Genomic DNA, 17625 nt, shown 5'->3' with positions numbered 1-17625 from the left:
TCTGACTCTCGTATGAACTAGGATTACTAAATTCGCCCAAAAATATACACAAATCGTCTATTTTCGACCATAAACTAAGTTAAAAAATAAGGAAGATGTTAACCGATTGGATTTATCCTAGTTCGTATGATAGCTATATACTTACAGAAAAACGTGCCAAAATTTGGAACCGATTGGATTATTAGATTTTTAAGTTATCGTACCCGCCATTCGTAAAAACAGTGCTTCGAGACAAACGCGTCTCGAAGCACTGTTTTTATCACGAACGATAAAATTTCGCTGCAAGCGTCGTCGATTTATTCTCTCGCTAGCATTTGTTGCTGAAGAGCATTCTTTTGAAAAACTCAAAAACAAATGTTCGCGAGTGCTGTTAAAAACAGCAACAAACAAAAATATCATAACAAAAGTAAACACACACAAACAACGAAAGAATGTGTGTGTGTGGAATAACAAAATACATGTCCTACAATTATTGAGTTCACGAACGTTTGTTGTTTCTATTATGAGCATTCGCGAGAATTCGGGAACGTTTGTTTTCATTCGTGAAAGAATGCCTGTAAGAATTTCAACCACCAAACGAAACGAACGATCGTTGTTGTGTGCTCTCACTCGTTTGTTTTGTGTGTGCGAACATTCTTTGGCGAATGCTCGTTTGGTAAAGAATTTATCGCCATAAATTCATTCTTAAAATGAGCACAAAACGAAAAGAATGTGTTTTGAATCATTCGCGAGCGAATTTTTGGGCACCCTGCTTACAACCCAACCTAATGAACACAGATGTATGTCGATGGGCATATGTTCAATAAATTGAACAGAATATATTTTCTAAAGCTGCACATTGCCATCCAGATTCAACCTATGTTGTTACAACCTATATTTATAAGTTTTAGAGGCAGGGACCATCAAAATATTTGTAAATATAAATGATTTTTGCCACTAAACATCTGCTGTGCATACATTTCTAAGAATGTTGTCAAAGCAAACTTATGAAAAAATTGGACGGCATGAGACTACCTTGTATAATGATGACATTGCATATTTATAGGCCTGGATATAAATCAAAATTAAGGTCTAGTTATAAGGGGGAAATTTAATATTTTTGCCGAGCGTAGTTATAGACTTGAATATTTGAAAATTCTTGAAAATCGGTTCAGATTTAGATATAGCTCCCATATATATTTTCGCTCGATTTAATGTAAATGGTATACCAAAGTCCCTATACATCTTTCGATTTGGACGAAATTTGGCACAGCGTACTAAATTGAAAATCGGTTCAGACTTAGATATAGGTCCCATATATATGTTCGCCCGATTTAATGTAAATGGTATACCAAATCCCTATATATCCTTCGATGATGTATGTATCCAAAATGATGTTTACCAAGTTTCGAGAAAATCGGTTCAGATATAGATATAGCTCCCATATATATTTTCGTCCGATTTTATATAAATGGTGCACCAAAGTCCCTATATATCTTTCGATTTTCTCAAATTTTTGCATTGTGTACTGAATTGAGTCTAGAATGATGCGTGTCAAGTTTCGAGAAAATCGGACTAGATTTAGAAATAGCTCCCATATATATTTTCGTAAGATTTAAGGTAAACGGGGTACCAAAGTCCCTATATATCTTTCGATTTGCACGAAATTTGGCACAGCGTACTAAATTAATTCTAGAATGATGTGTGCAATGTTTCGTGAAAATCGGTTCAGATTTAGATATAGCTCCCATATATATCTTCGTCCGATTTAAGGTAAATTGTGTACCAAAGTCCCTATATATCTTTCGATTTGCACCAAATTTGGCACAGCGTACTAAATTAAGTCTAGAATGGTGTGTGCAGAGTTTCGCGAAAATTGGTTCAGATTTAGATATAGCTCCCATATATAATTTCGCCCGATTTTAGGTAAATAGTCCACCAAAGTCCCTGGAAATCTTTTGATTTGCACGAAATTTGGCACAGAATAATGAATAAAATCGAGAATAATGCCTGCCAAGTTTTGTGAAAATCGGTTCAGATTTAGATATAGCTCCCATATATATTTTCATCCGCTTTGTGGTAATTGGTGCACCAAAGACCCTATATATCTTTCGATTTGCACGAATTTTGGTATAGGGTACTGAATTAAGTCTAAAATGATGTTGCTAAGCTTCGTGAAGAGATCCATAGCTAGGCCGATTGACACAACGTACTGATGTAATATAAATTTGTCTCTGGCAAGTTTCCCTGAAATCGGTTCAGTTATAAATATATAACAAAAACGCGTCGTCTGTTAGGATACATATGTAGAATATACCCAAAGTGGTGAAGGGTATCATATAGTCGGCCCAGTCCGACTTTACTACTTTTCTTACTGGTTTTTAATGCCTAGTTACATTAAAGTAGCCTAGGTAAATAAAAAGTTCCTTGATCTGATTTTCTCTCTCTGACGTTATTTTTCCTCATTTCTGATTATTGAGATTCATAGGGGAAGACAAGAGATATCTTGTTTCGTATACCACACGTTCATTTCTGTTCTCAGAACATCATACATACAACTACACAGCAGTTTTCTCTTTCTTTGTATTGCATTCTTAAAATTCCCATGAAATAAAACACGTTACAACCCTTGTTATTCTTTTGGTAGTACATGTTGGCCAGCTGTATCTAACCTTGGTAGCATTTAATGTTCGCTATTGTAGCTAAACCAGTCGAATTCTCCTCCAATATTCTATTGTGGCAGTTCGCACTTTCAGTTTTCTATGAAACACGGTAGTGGTTAGATATTATCATCAAGCATCTGTAGCCAGGCCAGCCAAGTGGCGGAAGTAATAGTTGTTGAAATAGTTTTTTTGGTTTTTTTTGTGAAATATTATTGAACATTGAAAAAAAAGAGAGAGTTAAATATTCCGATTAATAAAAAACAAAAACAATTTGTGTGTGAAAATAAACAACAACAAGAAAATGTGCATTTTATGAAACATTTGGCGCAAGCGTTCTGTAGTGCAAATGAAATCATGGATTGACGTCTCTCTACCGGCCAATATTGTGATAACAACAACCACTACAACTGTCCGTTGTTTACATGAAGGTTACGGTGTTACCTACATATGTACGTACATACATATGTACATAACTCCTCTATGGCTTAGAACGAACGTTACACACAAATACCGGTTTCCATTTCAAAAAAACAGCGAACAAAAACAAATTGACTAAATGAATATTAATGTTTCGATTTAAAAAAAAGTAGTGGTAGGGGGAGAGAGGGAACACAAAAGGAAATAAGTTAATTACAATACTGTCAAAAAAAGATTACAAACCCGTTCATTGTCATGCCTATGCCGACAATGATTTAACGCTTATTGGCCATTGCCTGTATCCGTGTGTGTTCTAAAAAAAATTATTATTATTTTTGTTTTGTTTTGATTAAACCTTAAGTATTTTCATTTTTTAGCCAATGTGTTTATCAGATGTTCGTGTTAATGGATTTGCACAGAGTGCAGAACGGGTGCACAGTGGTTTCTATAGTAAAGAAAACATACTTAAATAATAAACCAGTAAGGAAAGTAGTAAAGTCGGACTGGGCCGACTATATGATACCCTTCACCACTTTGGGTATATTCTACATATGTATCCTAACAGACGTCGCATTTTTGTTATATATCTATATCTGAACCGATTTTAGGGAAACTTGCCAGAGACTAATTTATATTACTTCAGTTCATTGTGTCAATCGGACTAGCTATGGATTCGTGCAAATCGTAAGATATATAGGGTCTTTGGTGCACCAATTATATAAAATCGGACGAAAATATAAAATCGGATGCAAATGAATATGGGAGCTATATCTAATTCTGAACCGATTTTCACACGTCATTCTGGATTGAATTCAGTACGCTATGCCAAATTTCGTAAAACTGAAAAGATTTCCAGGGACTTTGGTGCGCTATTTACCTAAAATCGGGCGAAAATATATATGGGAGCTATATTTAAATCTGAACCGATTTTCATGAAACATAGCACACATTATTATATAAGCAAATTCAGTACGCTAAGCCAAATTTCGTGCAAATCGAAAGATAAATAGGGTCTTTGGTGCACCAATTACCTTAAATCGGATGAAAATATACATGGGAGCTATATCTAAATCTCAACCGATTTTCACGAAATTTTGCACACACCATTCTAGACTTAACCCCTGCAAATCAAAAGATTTCCAGTGACTTTATTGGTCTATTTACCTAACATCGGGCGAAACTATATATGAGAGCTATATCTAAATCTGAACCGATTTTCACGAAACTTTGCACACATCTTTCTAGACTTAATTCAGTACGATATTCCAAATTTCGTGCAAATCGAAAGATATATAGGGTCTTTGGTACACAATTTACCGTAAATCGGACGAAGATATATATGGGATTTTGGAAATTCGTGCTAGAACGGTAGGAAAAGTAATAAAAAATACTAAATATGATGTTTTTGGCGAATCGATGGAGTTAGAACCCTTAAATTTAGAATGAGGGTCACTGCTGGAGTATAGGACAGATGTACCAACGGGTTTTTGGAAATTGGGACTATACGTATTCGAAAAGTATTAAAATGTACTAAATTTGGTACAATTTCGTAGCATATAAACGGGTAGAGCTGAAGACTTTAAATTTTGAATTGGGAATTAATGTTGAGAAGTAGGGTCGATATAAGGAGGTGCTTTTGTATGTGTGTACTCATATACAGGAAAAGTACTAAACAGTACTAAATTTGATACAATTTGAATTTGGAGGAACGAATTTAGCTGGAATCCTGAAATTTGCATTACCGTCGGAGTGTAGAATTGGCATATGTAGTTATTTTTAGAGTTTGTACTTATGTGTACGAAAAAGTACTAAATCGTACTATAATTGGTACCATATATATATATATATATAGTATATTGGATATAGTACTGGAATAGTAAAATTTGAAATTAAAATTGCTATTGGAGTGTATTGAATTGAAGTATATAGATCGTTTTGTGAATTCGTACTTATGAGTACTAATGTTACTAAATTTGGTACATTTTGAATTTTGGGCGAACTGATAGATCTGGGATGCTAAAATTTGGAGTTAGTACCATCTTTAGTGTAGGATTGGGCTATGTAGAATGTTTTGGAAATTCGTACTAATGTGTACTAAATGGTACCAAATGTGGATTTGATAGAGCTATAACGCTGAAATTTGGAAATTAGGTTACTGTTGGAATGTATAATTGGATGTAGTTTTGGAAATTCATACTTATGGGTACTAAATTTGGTACAATTTAAATTTCGGTGAATCAATAGAGCTGGAATCCTGAAATTTGGATTTAGGGTCACTGTTGAGGTATAAGGTTGGCATATGTAGAAAGTTTTGTAAATTTGTACTAATGTGTACTAAATGGTACCAAATTCGGATTTGGGTGCACCGATAGAGCTGGAATACTGAAATTTGGAAATAAGATTATTGTTGGAGTGTAGGTAGCATATGGACGTAGTTTTGGAAAATTGTACTTATGGGTACTAAATTGTACTATATTTGGTACAATTCGAGTTTTTGGGTGAACTGATATAGGTGGAATCCTAAAATTTAGTATTAGGATCACTGTTATGGTAAATGTTATTGGGAATTTTTACGAATGTGTACCAAATGGTACTAAATTTGGTACAATTTGAATTTTTTATGAACCGATATAGCTGGAATCCTGAAATCAGGAAATAAAATTGGTTGTATTATATAGGAAGTTTTGGAAATTCGAACTTATTTGTACTAAATGATACTAAATTTGGTACCATTTGGGCGAACCGATAGAGCTGGAATCGTGAAATCAGGAGTTAGGATCGCTTAGTAGGATTGGGGAATGTAGAAATTTTATGAATTCTCACTAATGTTGATGGCACTAAATTTTGATTTCGGTGAACCGATAGCGTTGGAATCCTGAAATTGGGAAATACGGTTTCTATTGGTGTACTAAATTTATATAATTTGGATTTATTAAACGATAAAAGGATAAGAGATAAGGATAAAGGATAAGATACCAGGAATTCGATGAGAAAACCTAAAAAATGCCGAAAATGAGCCGGGACCTTTATGTGGTGGCTATATAAAAACCAGGACTTATATTGATCATTTTATGTAGAATTTCATGTATATTTCAGCCTTCAAGATCCCTTTATACAAAATAAACGTCACATCGCTGGAAAAATGCGACTAAAACCTCAACATACCCAAAAAGGGGTCGGAGCTATACTAAAAACGTAAACCCATATTTATAACTTTTAGTGGGAAGATTTAGATGCCAGCCTAGATCTGTATGTCAGCTTTCAAGAACCCTTTAAACTAAATTACAGTCACATCGATGTAAAAATTCGGCTAAAACTCTCAAAATACCGAAAATGGGTATTTTGAAAGTTTTAGCCGATATACTAAAAATTTTAGGGGCTATACCAAAAATTATAATTATAATTTTTGATAGGATAATTTAACGCCCCATGAGAATCTGAAAATTATATTAGAGCCAATACGATTGAAAAATGTGCTCAAGCTCCCAAAAATACCAGAAATTGGTAGTTACCACTATATCGGAAATATCCGGAAATTGGGTTGGATATGAATAATTTTTGGTAGAGATATTTTCTATTTTCAATGAGAATCCAAAATAAAAAAATATACAGCCAATTGGGTTGAAACACGTGCCCAAATTCCTCAAAATTCGGGATATAGCCTCCCAAATAGTGGATCAACCTAATGAGAACCTAAAATATTTCAAACATTTTAATTATATAAGTGACAAAATCGGGGTCTACATCTAAGAGTAGACTGATATTGAGAATTTTAAATACGGAGATTTCAAAATAACAAATTATTGCCAATTTGGAAGAATCCGTACCAATCAACACGACCTTTTTTGGGAGCGAAGTGTCAAATTATGGATGTGCACATTATCACATTATCACATTATTACGATTTGCCTTCATCGATGCCCACTTGTCGTGAATTGATGCCGAGACCAAAAATGTATGTAGTAGCCCTCGTACATAAATCCTTTCCCAAACCAGAAACTCTAACCACTGTATTAATTGCATTATTCTTGCTTTTGTTGTTGTTGTTGTTTCTGCCGTACACATTAAAACACTTAGTACAATAATACAAATATGTACAAGCTGGCTAATTGCATGAGGAGGCGGATTGGTGGGGCTTCATATCTGAGAACTTCGTATATACTACGTAACATATGCAGATATGTGTGTGAATGATCGAATGATTAAGACCATTAAAATCCCCAGCCAAAAATGGTGAAAACATGGCAAAAAATTGGTGTTGGTATTTACGTTCGTACGTACTACCAACAGCAACAACAACACCACCAACAAGAACAACAACAATGATAATAACAACAATAACAACGCAGCGTACAAGCGTATAAACAAAGTCATTGTTGTTTGTTTTTGTTGTGCGGTGGCCAAACATCAATTTAGTACCAAATTGAATAGAACAGCCAAAAGACGTCGATATCTCTGAACTGAGACTGAAAACACAAAAAAAAAAAAAAAACGCAGAACGAAACAAATAAGTAAATATAGGCGAAACAATCGTGAAATCGAATCTGTGGGTATGTAATTATTTAATAAAAAAAATAAATAATTATTTTAATGGCAAATTATTAAAGAAAATTGGAGTTTTTTGATATCCTCGCCCGTATGGCTTTACAGGGTGATTTTAATCGGCCATAATTGTGTCATGTTGAAATATCGGTTTTACGGGCAAATTCGGATAATTCTGTTTAAACCAGCTGAAAGGAATCTTTATAGACGAGCTGAAGTAGGGAGTCTTTATAAACGAGCTGAAGTAGGGAGTCTTTATAGACGAGCTGAAGGGAGTCTTTATAGACGAGCCGAAGGGAGTCTTTATAGACGAGCTGAAGCAGGGAGCCTTTATAGACGAGCTGAAACAGGGAGTCTTTATAGAAGAGCCGAAGGGAGTCTTTATAGACGAGCCGAAGGGAGTCTTTATAGACGAGCTGAAGCAGGGAGCCTTTATAGACGAGCTGAAGCAGGGAGTCTTTATAGACGAGCTGAAGCAGGGAGTCTTTATAGACGAGCTGAAGCAGGGAGTCTTTATAGACGAGCTGAAGTAGGGAGTCTTTATAGACGAGCTGAAGTAGGGAGTCTTTATAGACGAGCTGAAGCAGGGAGTCTTTATAGACGAGCTGAAGCAGGGAGTCTTTATAGACGAGCTGAAGCAGGGAGTCTTTATAGACGAGCTGAAGCAGGGAGTCTTTATAGACGAGCTGAAGCAGGGAGTCTTTATAGACGAGCTGAAGCAGGGAGTCTTTATAGACGAGCTGAAGCAGGGAGTCTTTATAGACGAGCTGAAGCAGGGAGTCTTTATAGACGAGCTGAAGCAGGGAGTCTTTATAGACGAGCTGAAGCAGGGAGTCTTTATAGACGAGCTGAAGCAGGGAGTCTTTATAGACGAGCTGAAGCAGGGAGTCTTTATAGACGAGCTGAAGCAGGGAGTCTTTATAGACGAGCTGAAGCAGGGAGTCTTTATAGACGAGCTGAAGCAGGGAGTCTTTATGGACAAGCTGAAGGGCGTCTTTATAGACAAGCTGAAGGGAGTCTTTATAGACGAGCTGAAGCAGGGAGTCTTTATAGACGAGCTGAAGCTGGGAGTCTTTATAGACGAGCTGAAGCAGGGAGTCTTTATAGATGAGCTAAAGCAGGGAGTCTTTATAGACGAGCTGAAGCAGGGAGTCTTTATAGACGAGCTGAAGCAGGGAGTCTTTATAGACGAGCTGCAGCAGGGAGTCTTTATAGACGAGCTGCAGCAGGGAGTCTTTATAGACGAGCTGCAGCAGGGAGTCTTTATAGACGAGCTGCAGCAGGGAGTCTTTATAGACGAGCTGCAGCAGGGAGTCTTTATAGACGAGCTGAAGCAGGGAGTCTTTATAGACGAGCTGAAGCAGGGAGTCTTTATAGACGAGCTGAAGCAGGGAGTCTTTATAGACGAGCTGAAGCAGGGAGTCTTTATCGACGAGCTGAAGCAGGGAGTCTTTATAGACGAGCTGCAGCAGGGAGTTTTTATCGACGAGCTGCAGCAGGGAGTCTTTATAGACGAGCTGCAGCAGGGAGTCTTTATAGACGAGCTGCAGGAGGGAGTCTTTATAGACGAGCTGCAGCAGGGAGTCTTTATAGACGAGCTGCAGCAGGGAGTCTTTATAGACGAGCTGAAGCAGGTAGTCTTTATAGACGAGCTGAAGCAGGTAGTCTTTATAGATGAGGTGAAGCAGGGAGTCTTTGTAGACGAGCTGAAGCAGGGAGTCTTTATAGACGAGCTGAAGCAGGGAGTCTTTATAGACGAGCTGAAGCAGGGAGTCTTTATAGACGAGCTGAAGCAGGGAGTCTTTATAGACGAGCTGAAGCAGGGAGTCTTTATAGACGAGCTGAAGCAGGGAGTCTTTATAGACGAGCTGAAGCAGGGAGTCTTTATAGACGAGCTGAAGCAGGGAGTCTTTATCGACGAGCTGAAGCAGGGAGTCTTTATCGACGAGCTGAAGCAGGGAGTCTTTATAGACGAGCTGCAGCAGGGAGTTTTTATCGACGAGCTGCAGCAGGGAGTCTTTATAGACGAGCTGCAGCAGGGAGTCTTTATAGACGAGCTGAAGCAGGGAGTCTTTATAGACGAGCTGAAGCAGGGAGTCTTTATAGACGAGCTGAAGCAGGGAGTCTTTATAGACGAGCTGCAGCAGGGAGTTTTTATCGACGAGCTGCAGCAGGGAGTCTTTATAGACGAGCTGCAGCAGGGAGTCTTTATAGACGAGCTGCAGCAGGGAGTCTTTATAGACGAGCTGAAGCAGGTAGTCTTTATAGACGAGCTGAAGCAGGTAGTATTTATAGATGAGCTGAAGCAGGGAGTCTTTATAGACGAGCTGAAGCAGGGAGTCTTTATAGACGAGCTGAAGCAGGGAGTCTTTATAGACGAGCTGAAGCAGGGAGTCTTTATAGACGAGCTGAAGCAGGGAGTCTTTATAGACGAGCTGAAGCAGGGAGTCTTTATAGACGAGCTGAAGCAGGGAGTCTTTATAGACGAGCTGAAGCAGGGAGTCTTTATAGACGAGCTGAAGGGAGTTTTTATAGACCACAGATACACAGGGGAAATTTCTAGAGACAAACTGAAGATCATGAAAATAAAGGATCAAGTTGAAGGTCAGACTTTAAAGCATAGTTTAAAAGAAGAGAGCCAGATATTCATTTGGAAAACCGATATCCTCTATGAATTATTTTTTAAATTAAATTTTGTGAAAATCGGATCGTTTGATAATAGAAGTAATCGGTATGCCAATTATACTGACGTCAGTAGGCCATTAGTCCGCAAAATCGTAATTTCAGTTATCTCTAAACTTCCCATTCTTTGTTATCATTTTTTATGCTAACATTTGAAATGTGTGTGTGTTTTTTTTGCTGATGAGGGGCTCGACTAAATTTGGAATACTGAACTTGTATGTTATTTTACGAACAAACTATTTAGGATATCATTTCTTCATATGAGTGAATTGGCGATTTGAAGGCAATGTTAAATCTATGCTTCCCAGACGAAGGAGAATTTCTTTGGAAAATAAATGTGCAAACAACTCCTGATATTAATATACCTTAAAATAATTCGAAATATTGGCCTTTGACCCACCTCCCTGATGTTCCACATTTTTTTTTGCCAAAAATCGTTTTTTAACCTAGCTCCCATCCAGGGTGTTACGCAGTTAATATCCACCACCAACATTATCGATACTAACGAAGTATTGTCGTGTCAGGTCTGGGACTTATGAACTCTTATATATGGAATAAGAATAGTATGCAAATAATAGTACATATTCTATTTATAATGACGAGCGTCATCTATTAGTTGTGTGCCAATGTATTATATGAGAAATAAATATTATAGTGCATACTTTTAGGCGGCAAAGTTGTTAAAGAATATTTGTGAATTAAATCTATAGAATTTTCTATCACTATTTTCCTAGCATTAAAGATACTATAATAATTTGAAATTATTTTTTTTTATCATTAAAAATTAATTAAAAAATATTTGTTTTTCTCATTTCAGATGGCATTCTTAGGCATCTTGTAAATCACCCTATCCATACAATAGCTGAGAAGTTTGTCAGCTGCATAATTATATTTTATATTCTCTATTATTTTTTATATCAAATATTATCAATGAATTTCATTTGAAATTCTTTATTATTTTCTTAACATCTTCAACAAAAGTTACCTGTATTATTTTTTTTTCTTCTTTTTATTTTTTATTAACAAATATTATTTTAATTATACCACAAACAAAAAATTAACAAATGTTTAATATTAAACATTTATGACACCATCATCGTCATCATCAGTTCAAGTGATATTATAAATTTAAGTAAAAATTACATCATTCATTTGTTCGTTAGCTGAGATCATCATCGTTGCAGTTCTACCGAGGCTCAAACGACGAATGGATGCCCTTACAATATTTTGCATTTATTTTTGGTTTCTATTTTTCATAATATTCGGACCAATGGTATTTTTCATATGCATCCATTTGCCAGAGGTATCTGTGCAATATATTAAGAAATTACGATTTTAGTTATATAAGGTTTTTTATGTTTTCTTTTAAGAAATATATATTACAAAAATAAAATATACATTTTATAACATTTATGAGCAGAATTACAAATAATGAAGTTTTCCTTATTGACAAGCTGGAGGGAGTCTTTATAGACGAACTGAAGGGAGTATTTATAGACAAGCAGAGAGTCTTTATAGACGAGCTGAAGCAGGGAGTCTTTATAGACGAGCTGAAGCAGGGAGTCTTTATAGACGAGCTGAAGCAGGGAGTCTTTATAGACGAGCTGAAGCTGGGAGTCTTTATAGACGAGCTGAAGCTGGGAGTCTTTATAGACGAGCTGAAGCTGAGAGTCTTTATAGATATAGGCGAACTGAAGGGAGTCTTTATAGACGAGCTGAAGCAGGGAGTCTTTATAGACGAGCTGAAGCAGGGAGTCTTTAGAGACGAGCTGAAGCAGAGAGTCTTTATAGACGAGCTGAAGCAGAGAGTCTTTATAGACGAGCTGAAGCAGGAAGTCTTTATAGACGAGCAGAAGCAGGGAGTCTTTATAGACGAGCAGAAGCAGGGAGTCTTTATAGACGAGCTGAAACAGGGAGTCTTTATAGACGAGCTGAAGCAGGGAGTCTTTATAGACGAGTTGAAGCAGGGAGTCTGTATAGACGAGCTGAAGGAGGATGTGTTTATAGACGAGCTGAAGCAGGGACTCTTTATAGACGAGCTGAAGCAGGGAGTCTTTAAAGACGAGCTGAAGCACGAAGCCTTTTAGACGAGCTGAAACAGGGAGTCTTTATAGACGAGCTGCAGCAGGGAGTCTTTATAGACGAGCTGAAGCAGGGAGTCTTTATAGACGAGCTGAAGCAGGGAGTCTTTATAGACGAGCTGAAGCAGGGAGTCTTTATAGACGAGCTGAAGCAGGGAGTCTTTATAGACGAGCTGAAGCAGGGAGTCTTTATAGACGAGCTGAAGCAGGGAGTCTTTATAGACGAGCTGAAGCAGGGAGTCTTTATAGACGAGCTGAAGCAGGGAGTCTTTATAGACGAGCTGAAGCAGGGAGTCTTTAGGGACGAGCTGAAGCAGGGAGTCTTTATAGACTAGCTGAAGCAGGGAGTCTTTAGGGACGAGCTGCAGCAGGGAGTCTTTATAGACGAGCTGAAGCAGGGAGTCTTTGTAGACGAGCTGAAGCAGGGAGTCTTTTTAGACGAGCTGAAGCAGGGAGTATTTATAGACGAGCTGAAGCAGGGAGTATTTATAGACGAGCTGAAGCAGGGAGTCTTTATAGACGAGCTGAAGCAGGGAGTCTTTATAGACGAGCTGAAGCAGGGAGTCTTTGTAGACGAGCTGAAGCAGGGAGTCTTTTTAGACGAGCTGAAGCAGGGAGTATTTATAGACGAGCTGAAGCAGGGAGTATTTATAGACGAGCTGAAGCAGGGAGTCTTTATAGACGAGCTGAAGCAGGGAGTCTTTATAGACAGCTGAAGCAGGGATTCTTTATTGAAGAGCTGAAGCAGGGAGTCTTTATAGACGAGCTGAAGCAGGGAGTCTTTATAGACGAGCTGAAGCAGGGAGTCTTTATAGACGAGCTGAAGCAGGGAGTCTTTAGGGACGAGCTGAAGCAGGGAGTCTTTATAGGCTAGCTGAAGCAGGGAGTCTTTAGGGACGAGCTGCAGCAGGGAGTCTTTATAGACGAGCTGAAGCAGGGAGTCTTTGTAGACGAGCTGAAGCAGGGAGTCTTTTTAGACGAGCTGAAGCAGGGAGTCTTTTTAGACGAGCTGAAGCAGGGAGTATTTATAGACGAGCTGAAGCAGGGAGTATTTATAGACGAGCTGAAGCAGGGAGTCTTTATAGACGAGCTGAAGCAGGGAGTCTTTATAGACGAGCTGAAGCAGGGAGTCTTTGTAGACGAGCTGAAGCAGGGAGTCTTTTTAGACGAGCTGAAGCAGGGAGTATTTATAGACGAGCTGAAGCAGGGAGTATTTATAGACGAGCTGAAGCAGGGAGTCTTTATAGACGAGCTGAAGCAGGGAGTCTTTATAGACAGCTGAAGCAGGGATTCTTTATTGAAGAGCTGAAGGTTTTCATGGACAAGATGGAAGGGTTTCTTTATAGACGATGGACTCGGAGGGTCTTTATAAATGAGCTAAAGCTGGGAGTCATTTCAGATGAGCTGGAGGGCGTCTTTAAGAAGTGTTACATGTTAGTAAGTCTTCTTTATAGAAGAGCTGGATGGAGATGGAGATGGATGTTCTTTATAGACCTGCTAAAGCTGGGAGTCTTTTTAGACAAGTTTAACAGGGGATCATTTTAGTCGAGCTGGAGGGAGTCTTTATAGAAGTGCTACATGTTAGGAAGCCTTTATAAGAGAATCAATAAGGAGGGTTTATAGACGAGGTCATGTGTTTTTTTGAAATCCTGAACCCCAATATATCTGTATAGATGAGTTGAAGTTGAATCTCGGGACTGTTTACAGGTGTAATAAAGCCAATGAGTCTTTATTTCTTTATGGACTTTGAACGGAGTAGTATTTGTAGTCATTGTGTGGTGTAGGACATCTTTGAAGGCGGTTGGATCGAACTGGAATTCAGGGTATCGTTATATTTGAGAGGGATTCTTTATGCGTTTTAGAGAAGTGGGATGTATTTTTTGCAGACGAAAAAGTTCTTCTTTATACAGAAGGCATATGATAAATGTTATGCTAGGTTATACATTATAAAAGAGGTAAAGATAGGTCTTCTATATTTAAAAAAAAAAACTGGGTGCGGTCTCTTATATATAAACGTCCTCTGATAGGATTTTCATGTATGGAAAACATGAAAAATGTCCTTGAGGACCTCTGGAAGGTATTCTAAGTAGAAAAGGCGCCATTAAAGGTCTTCATAATACATTTTTTATATATAAGTTTGAAAATATTCCAAATTTTACTAACTTTGTTTGATGCAAACACTCGTCAATATCTTCATCGGTTTTCGTTTGATCTCTAATATATGGGCTATGGGCAAAAGATTTATTCCGTTTCAAAATCACAGCAATGTCCCAGCTCCGTTTTCTCATCCATGCCACAACCAAGTAAGTTCACATCCATAATATGTTGAATTAAATTCAACGATATTATTAATTGATCTGCAGTTTTATGGCTAATGGAAAGAGCAGTAATATCCAAGGGAATTAAAACCGAATGTTCCCTCAATAATTCATGGGTCACACAACAAATAAATCCCACTTCAGTTAAATAAGCCACACCCTTTAAATTCAACGAAGAGATGTGGGAAGTTCCCAAAACATTGGAAATCAAGGCAGATCAGGGCCACATCGGTTATGGGATTTCGTGTTAAACTCAAATATTCTAAAAGTCGTTGGGTGTAGTGGTTTTTTAGATTCTCCCAAGGTCATTTGCGTTTCTTCACCTAATTGATTGGATTCCAATTCTAGACATCACAAACTTGTGGTATTTTCGAAGAATTCAGAAAATGCATTATCAAAATCATCGATTAACTGGCCATTGCCAAAATCCACATTTTCCAAATTCGGCAAATTTTTGTAAATTCGAATTACGATTAAAAGCTTTTCGGTAAAAAATATTGCCTCAATTGCGGTAAAAAGTATACACCACTAGAAGATAGGTAATTTGGAAATAGCACACCCATGAAAATAAGGCCTGGGAGTCTTTACAGATGTGCTGGAGGGATTCTATATAGCTTCCTATTTATTATGATTTACGAAGGATCTACTGTATCTACAAATCAAAAACTGACTATTTTTCAAACCAAAAAATAAAAAATAAAAATATGGAAGAACAAACCTCCTTGGAAGAATTTTCAATACCAATCCATGTTAATACATTTGCCTTTCCCAATGAGCATCAATTACAATTGGTCCACGAAGTCTATCGACCATCGGAGAAGGTTAAGAAATTTGAAAGGCATCGCAGCACCTATCCCGAACTGTTTATTGAAAAATACAATTTGGGAACATTGGCAGACCTTGCGGTACGTTCTTTGGCTAGGGCATATGGTCCTGATCCTCTACCCATAATTGCTGAAGATCCTTTGAAAATAACGGTACATTATGATGCGTTGGATGTGAATCTGCCCTTAAAACAATGCTATCACATCACTAATGAGAGGTTTTGGAAGAGAGTGGTCTTGAGTAAACATCCGGATAAGAGTTTGGCGCTACAGCCCCATGTGAATTGGAAAAATGTAGGAGTTTCCTTGAAACTACAGGAAATGGTGGAAGCTTGTCCTGCAGAATATTGGCCGGAGGAGGAAATGAGGGAGTTATTACAGATGATTCAGGAATTTGTCCACAAACTCCACATTAAACGTTTACAGTCTTTGATGGAAAGGTCTTTTGAGAAATATTATCGACCGCAAGTCGATACTTCGTCAGAAGAAGATGATGAGACTAACGAAGAGGTTACTGATTCAACTGTTCCCACCTCAGAAGAAGAGGAGGACGAGGCGGAAGCCGCAAATGAGTTATTCTCCTTTAAGACAGAATCCCAAATAGCTTTGGCTGAACACTTGGCCGAAGAAAAAGCCAAACGTAAAATGGCACGACAAATTCTTCGACAAGATAAAGCCAATGCTCGTCGGGAGAGAGAAGAACGTCGGGCAAAACGTGAAGCGAGACGCCTTGAGAAGGAACAACCTCCAGAGAAACCTAAAAAGAAGAAAAAGAAACAACCGAATAGTGTCTTTGAGATAGAAATTTCCGAAAGTGAAGATGATGGGGAGAAGTATATTTTGGATCGTCGAAATTTGGAGCTCTATTTAAATCATCTTCGAGGCTACAGCTATCCACCGGAACATTGTCATCACATAGATCTTAGTTTTGTACAACATTTGAAGAGTTTAACAGAGTTTACCATCGAGTTTTTGGGGCCTCTTCAGGGTAGACAATATCATCACAGGCATTTCAATTTTTCCCATGATGATATCAAGAGGTTGGCTCAGTAAGTGCGGAACTTATAAACAAAAAAAAAAATTTCTGAATTTGTTTATTTTCTAGTGGCATATCATTCCTATCTCCATTAAAAATATTTCGTTTGCGCAACAGCCGAATGGATTCCGAAAAACTTTTAACCCTGATACGAGGCTTAAAAGATTTACCCCACTTGGAAACGGTGGACTTTGGCTGTGATCAGCTAATGGATGATTGTGGCAATGCTCTGTATGAGCTCTTCGAAAATACCACAAGTTTGCGAAATTTAGAATTGGAATCGAATCAATTGTGTGAAGAAACGCTAAGGACATTGGGAGAATCTATAAACCACTACAGCCAAGGAACTTTAGAATATTTGGGTTTAGCACGAAATCCCATAACGGATGTGGCTCTGCATGCCTTGATTTCCAATATTGTCGATACCTCACATATCTCTTCGTTGAATTTAAAGGGTGTGACTTATTTAACAGACGATGGGTTTATTTGTTGTGTGGCCCATGAATTATTGAGGGAACATCCGGTTTTAATTTCTTTGGATATTACAGCTATTCCCCTTAGCCAAAAAGCTGCGGATCAGTTGATGATATCAGAAAATTAGGGATGTGAAATATCTTGGCTGTGGCCTGGATGAAGAAACGGAGTTGGATATTGCTGTGATTTTGAAACGGAATAAATTTATTGCCGATAATCCTTATATTGGAGATCAAACGAAAACCGATGAAGATATCGACGAGTATTTGAATCAAACAAAGTAAGTAGAATTTGGAATATCTTAACATTCATATATATAAGAAATGAATTATGAAAGACCTTCCAAGGGATCTTCTGTACTTAGAATACCTTCCCACTATACAGAGAAGACCTTCCAGAGATCTTCAAGGCTGTTTTCCATACATGAAAAGCCGTTCAGAGGCCGATTCGAGTTATTTTTTATTTAGAATATCAATCATAGCTCCCTTCCGTCTGCTAAAACTACATGCTGTTTATTTACACCTACAGCACACAGATATTTCCTACACAACCCACTTTAGATCGGCTGCAAAAACCCTTCTTCTTAGACTACCTGTCCCTCTCGTCTAA

At 37.8% G+C, this 17625-nt stretch overlaps 2 protein-coding genes across 2 annotated transcripts; both read left to right on the top strand.

The window, feature by feature from the left end:
- Window positions 1-11460: 11460 nt before the first annotated feature.
- Window positions 11461-11656, top strand: LOC133330140 (uncharacterized). The gene has a single exon (XM_061538613.1). It carries the CDS (start codon window positions 11491-11493, stop codon window positions 11620-11622), a length of 132 nt encoding a protein of 43 aa, XP_061394597.1. The 5' UTR covers window positions 11461-11490; the 3' UTR covers window positions 11623-11656.
- A 3730-nt stretch (window positions 11657-15386) lies between these two features.
- Window positions 15387-17143, top strand: LOC133330134 (uncharacterized). Its single transcript, XM_061538607.1, has 2 exons — window positions 15387-16555; window positions 16612-17143. Exons 1-2 carry the CDS (start codon window positions 15387-15389, stop codon window positions 17141-17143), a joined length of 1701 nt encoding a protein of 566 aa, XP_061394591.1.
- The last annotated feature ends 482 nt before the right edge of the window (window positions 17144-17625 follow it).

The sequence above is a fragment of the Musca vetustissima genome, unplaced genomic scaffold (assembly GCF_032173495.1).
Source record: "Musca vetustissima isolate MV318-11 ecotype Yass unplaced genomic scaffold, APGP_CSIRO_Mvet_v1 utg14358, whole genome shotgun sequence".
NCBI classification, from domain to species: Eukaryota; Metazoa; Arthropoda; class Insecta; order Diptera; family Muscidae; genus Musca; species Musca vetustissima.
This window is presented reverse-complemented; position numbering and strand designations above follow the sequence as displayed.

Excerpts from the sequence above, each read along its gene's own strand:
- LOC133330140 (XM_061538613.1), top strand. The coding sequence starts at position 11,491 with ATGGATGCCCTTACAATATTTTGCATTTATTTTTGGTTTCTATTTTTC.
- LOC133330134 (XM_061538607.1), top strand. The coding sequence starts at position 15,387 with ATGGAAGAACAAACCTCCTTGGAAGAATTTTCAATACCAATCCATGTT. Across the intron at positions 16,556-16,611 it reads GATATCAAGAGGTTGGCTCA|TGGCATATCATTCCTATCTC; the intron begins GTAAGTGCGGAA and ends TTTATTTTCTAG.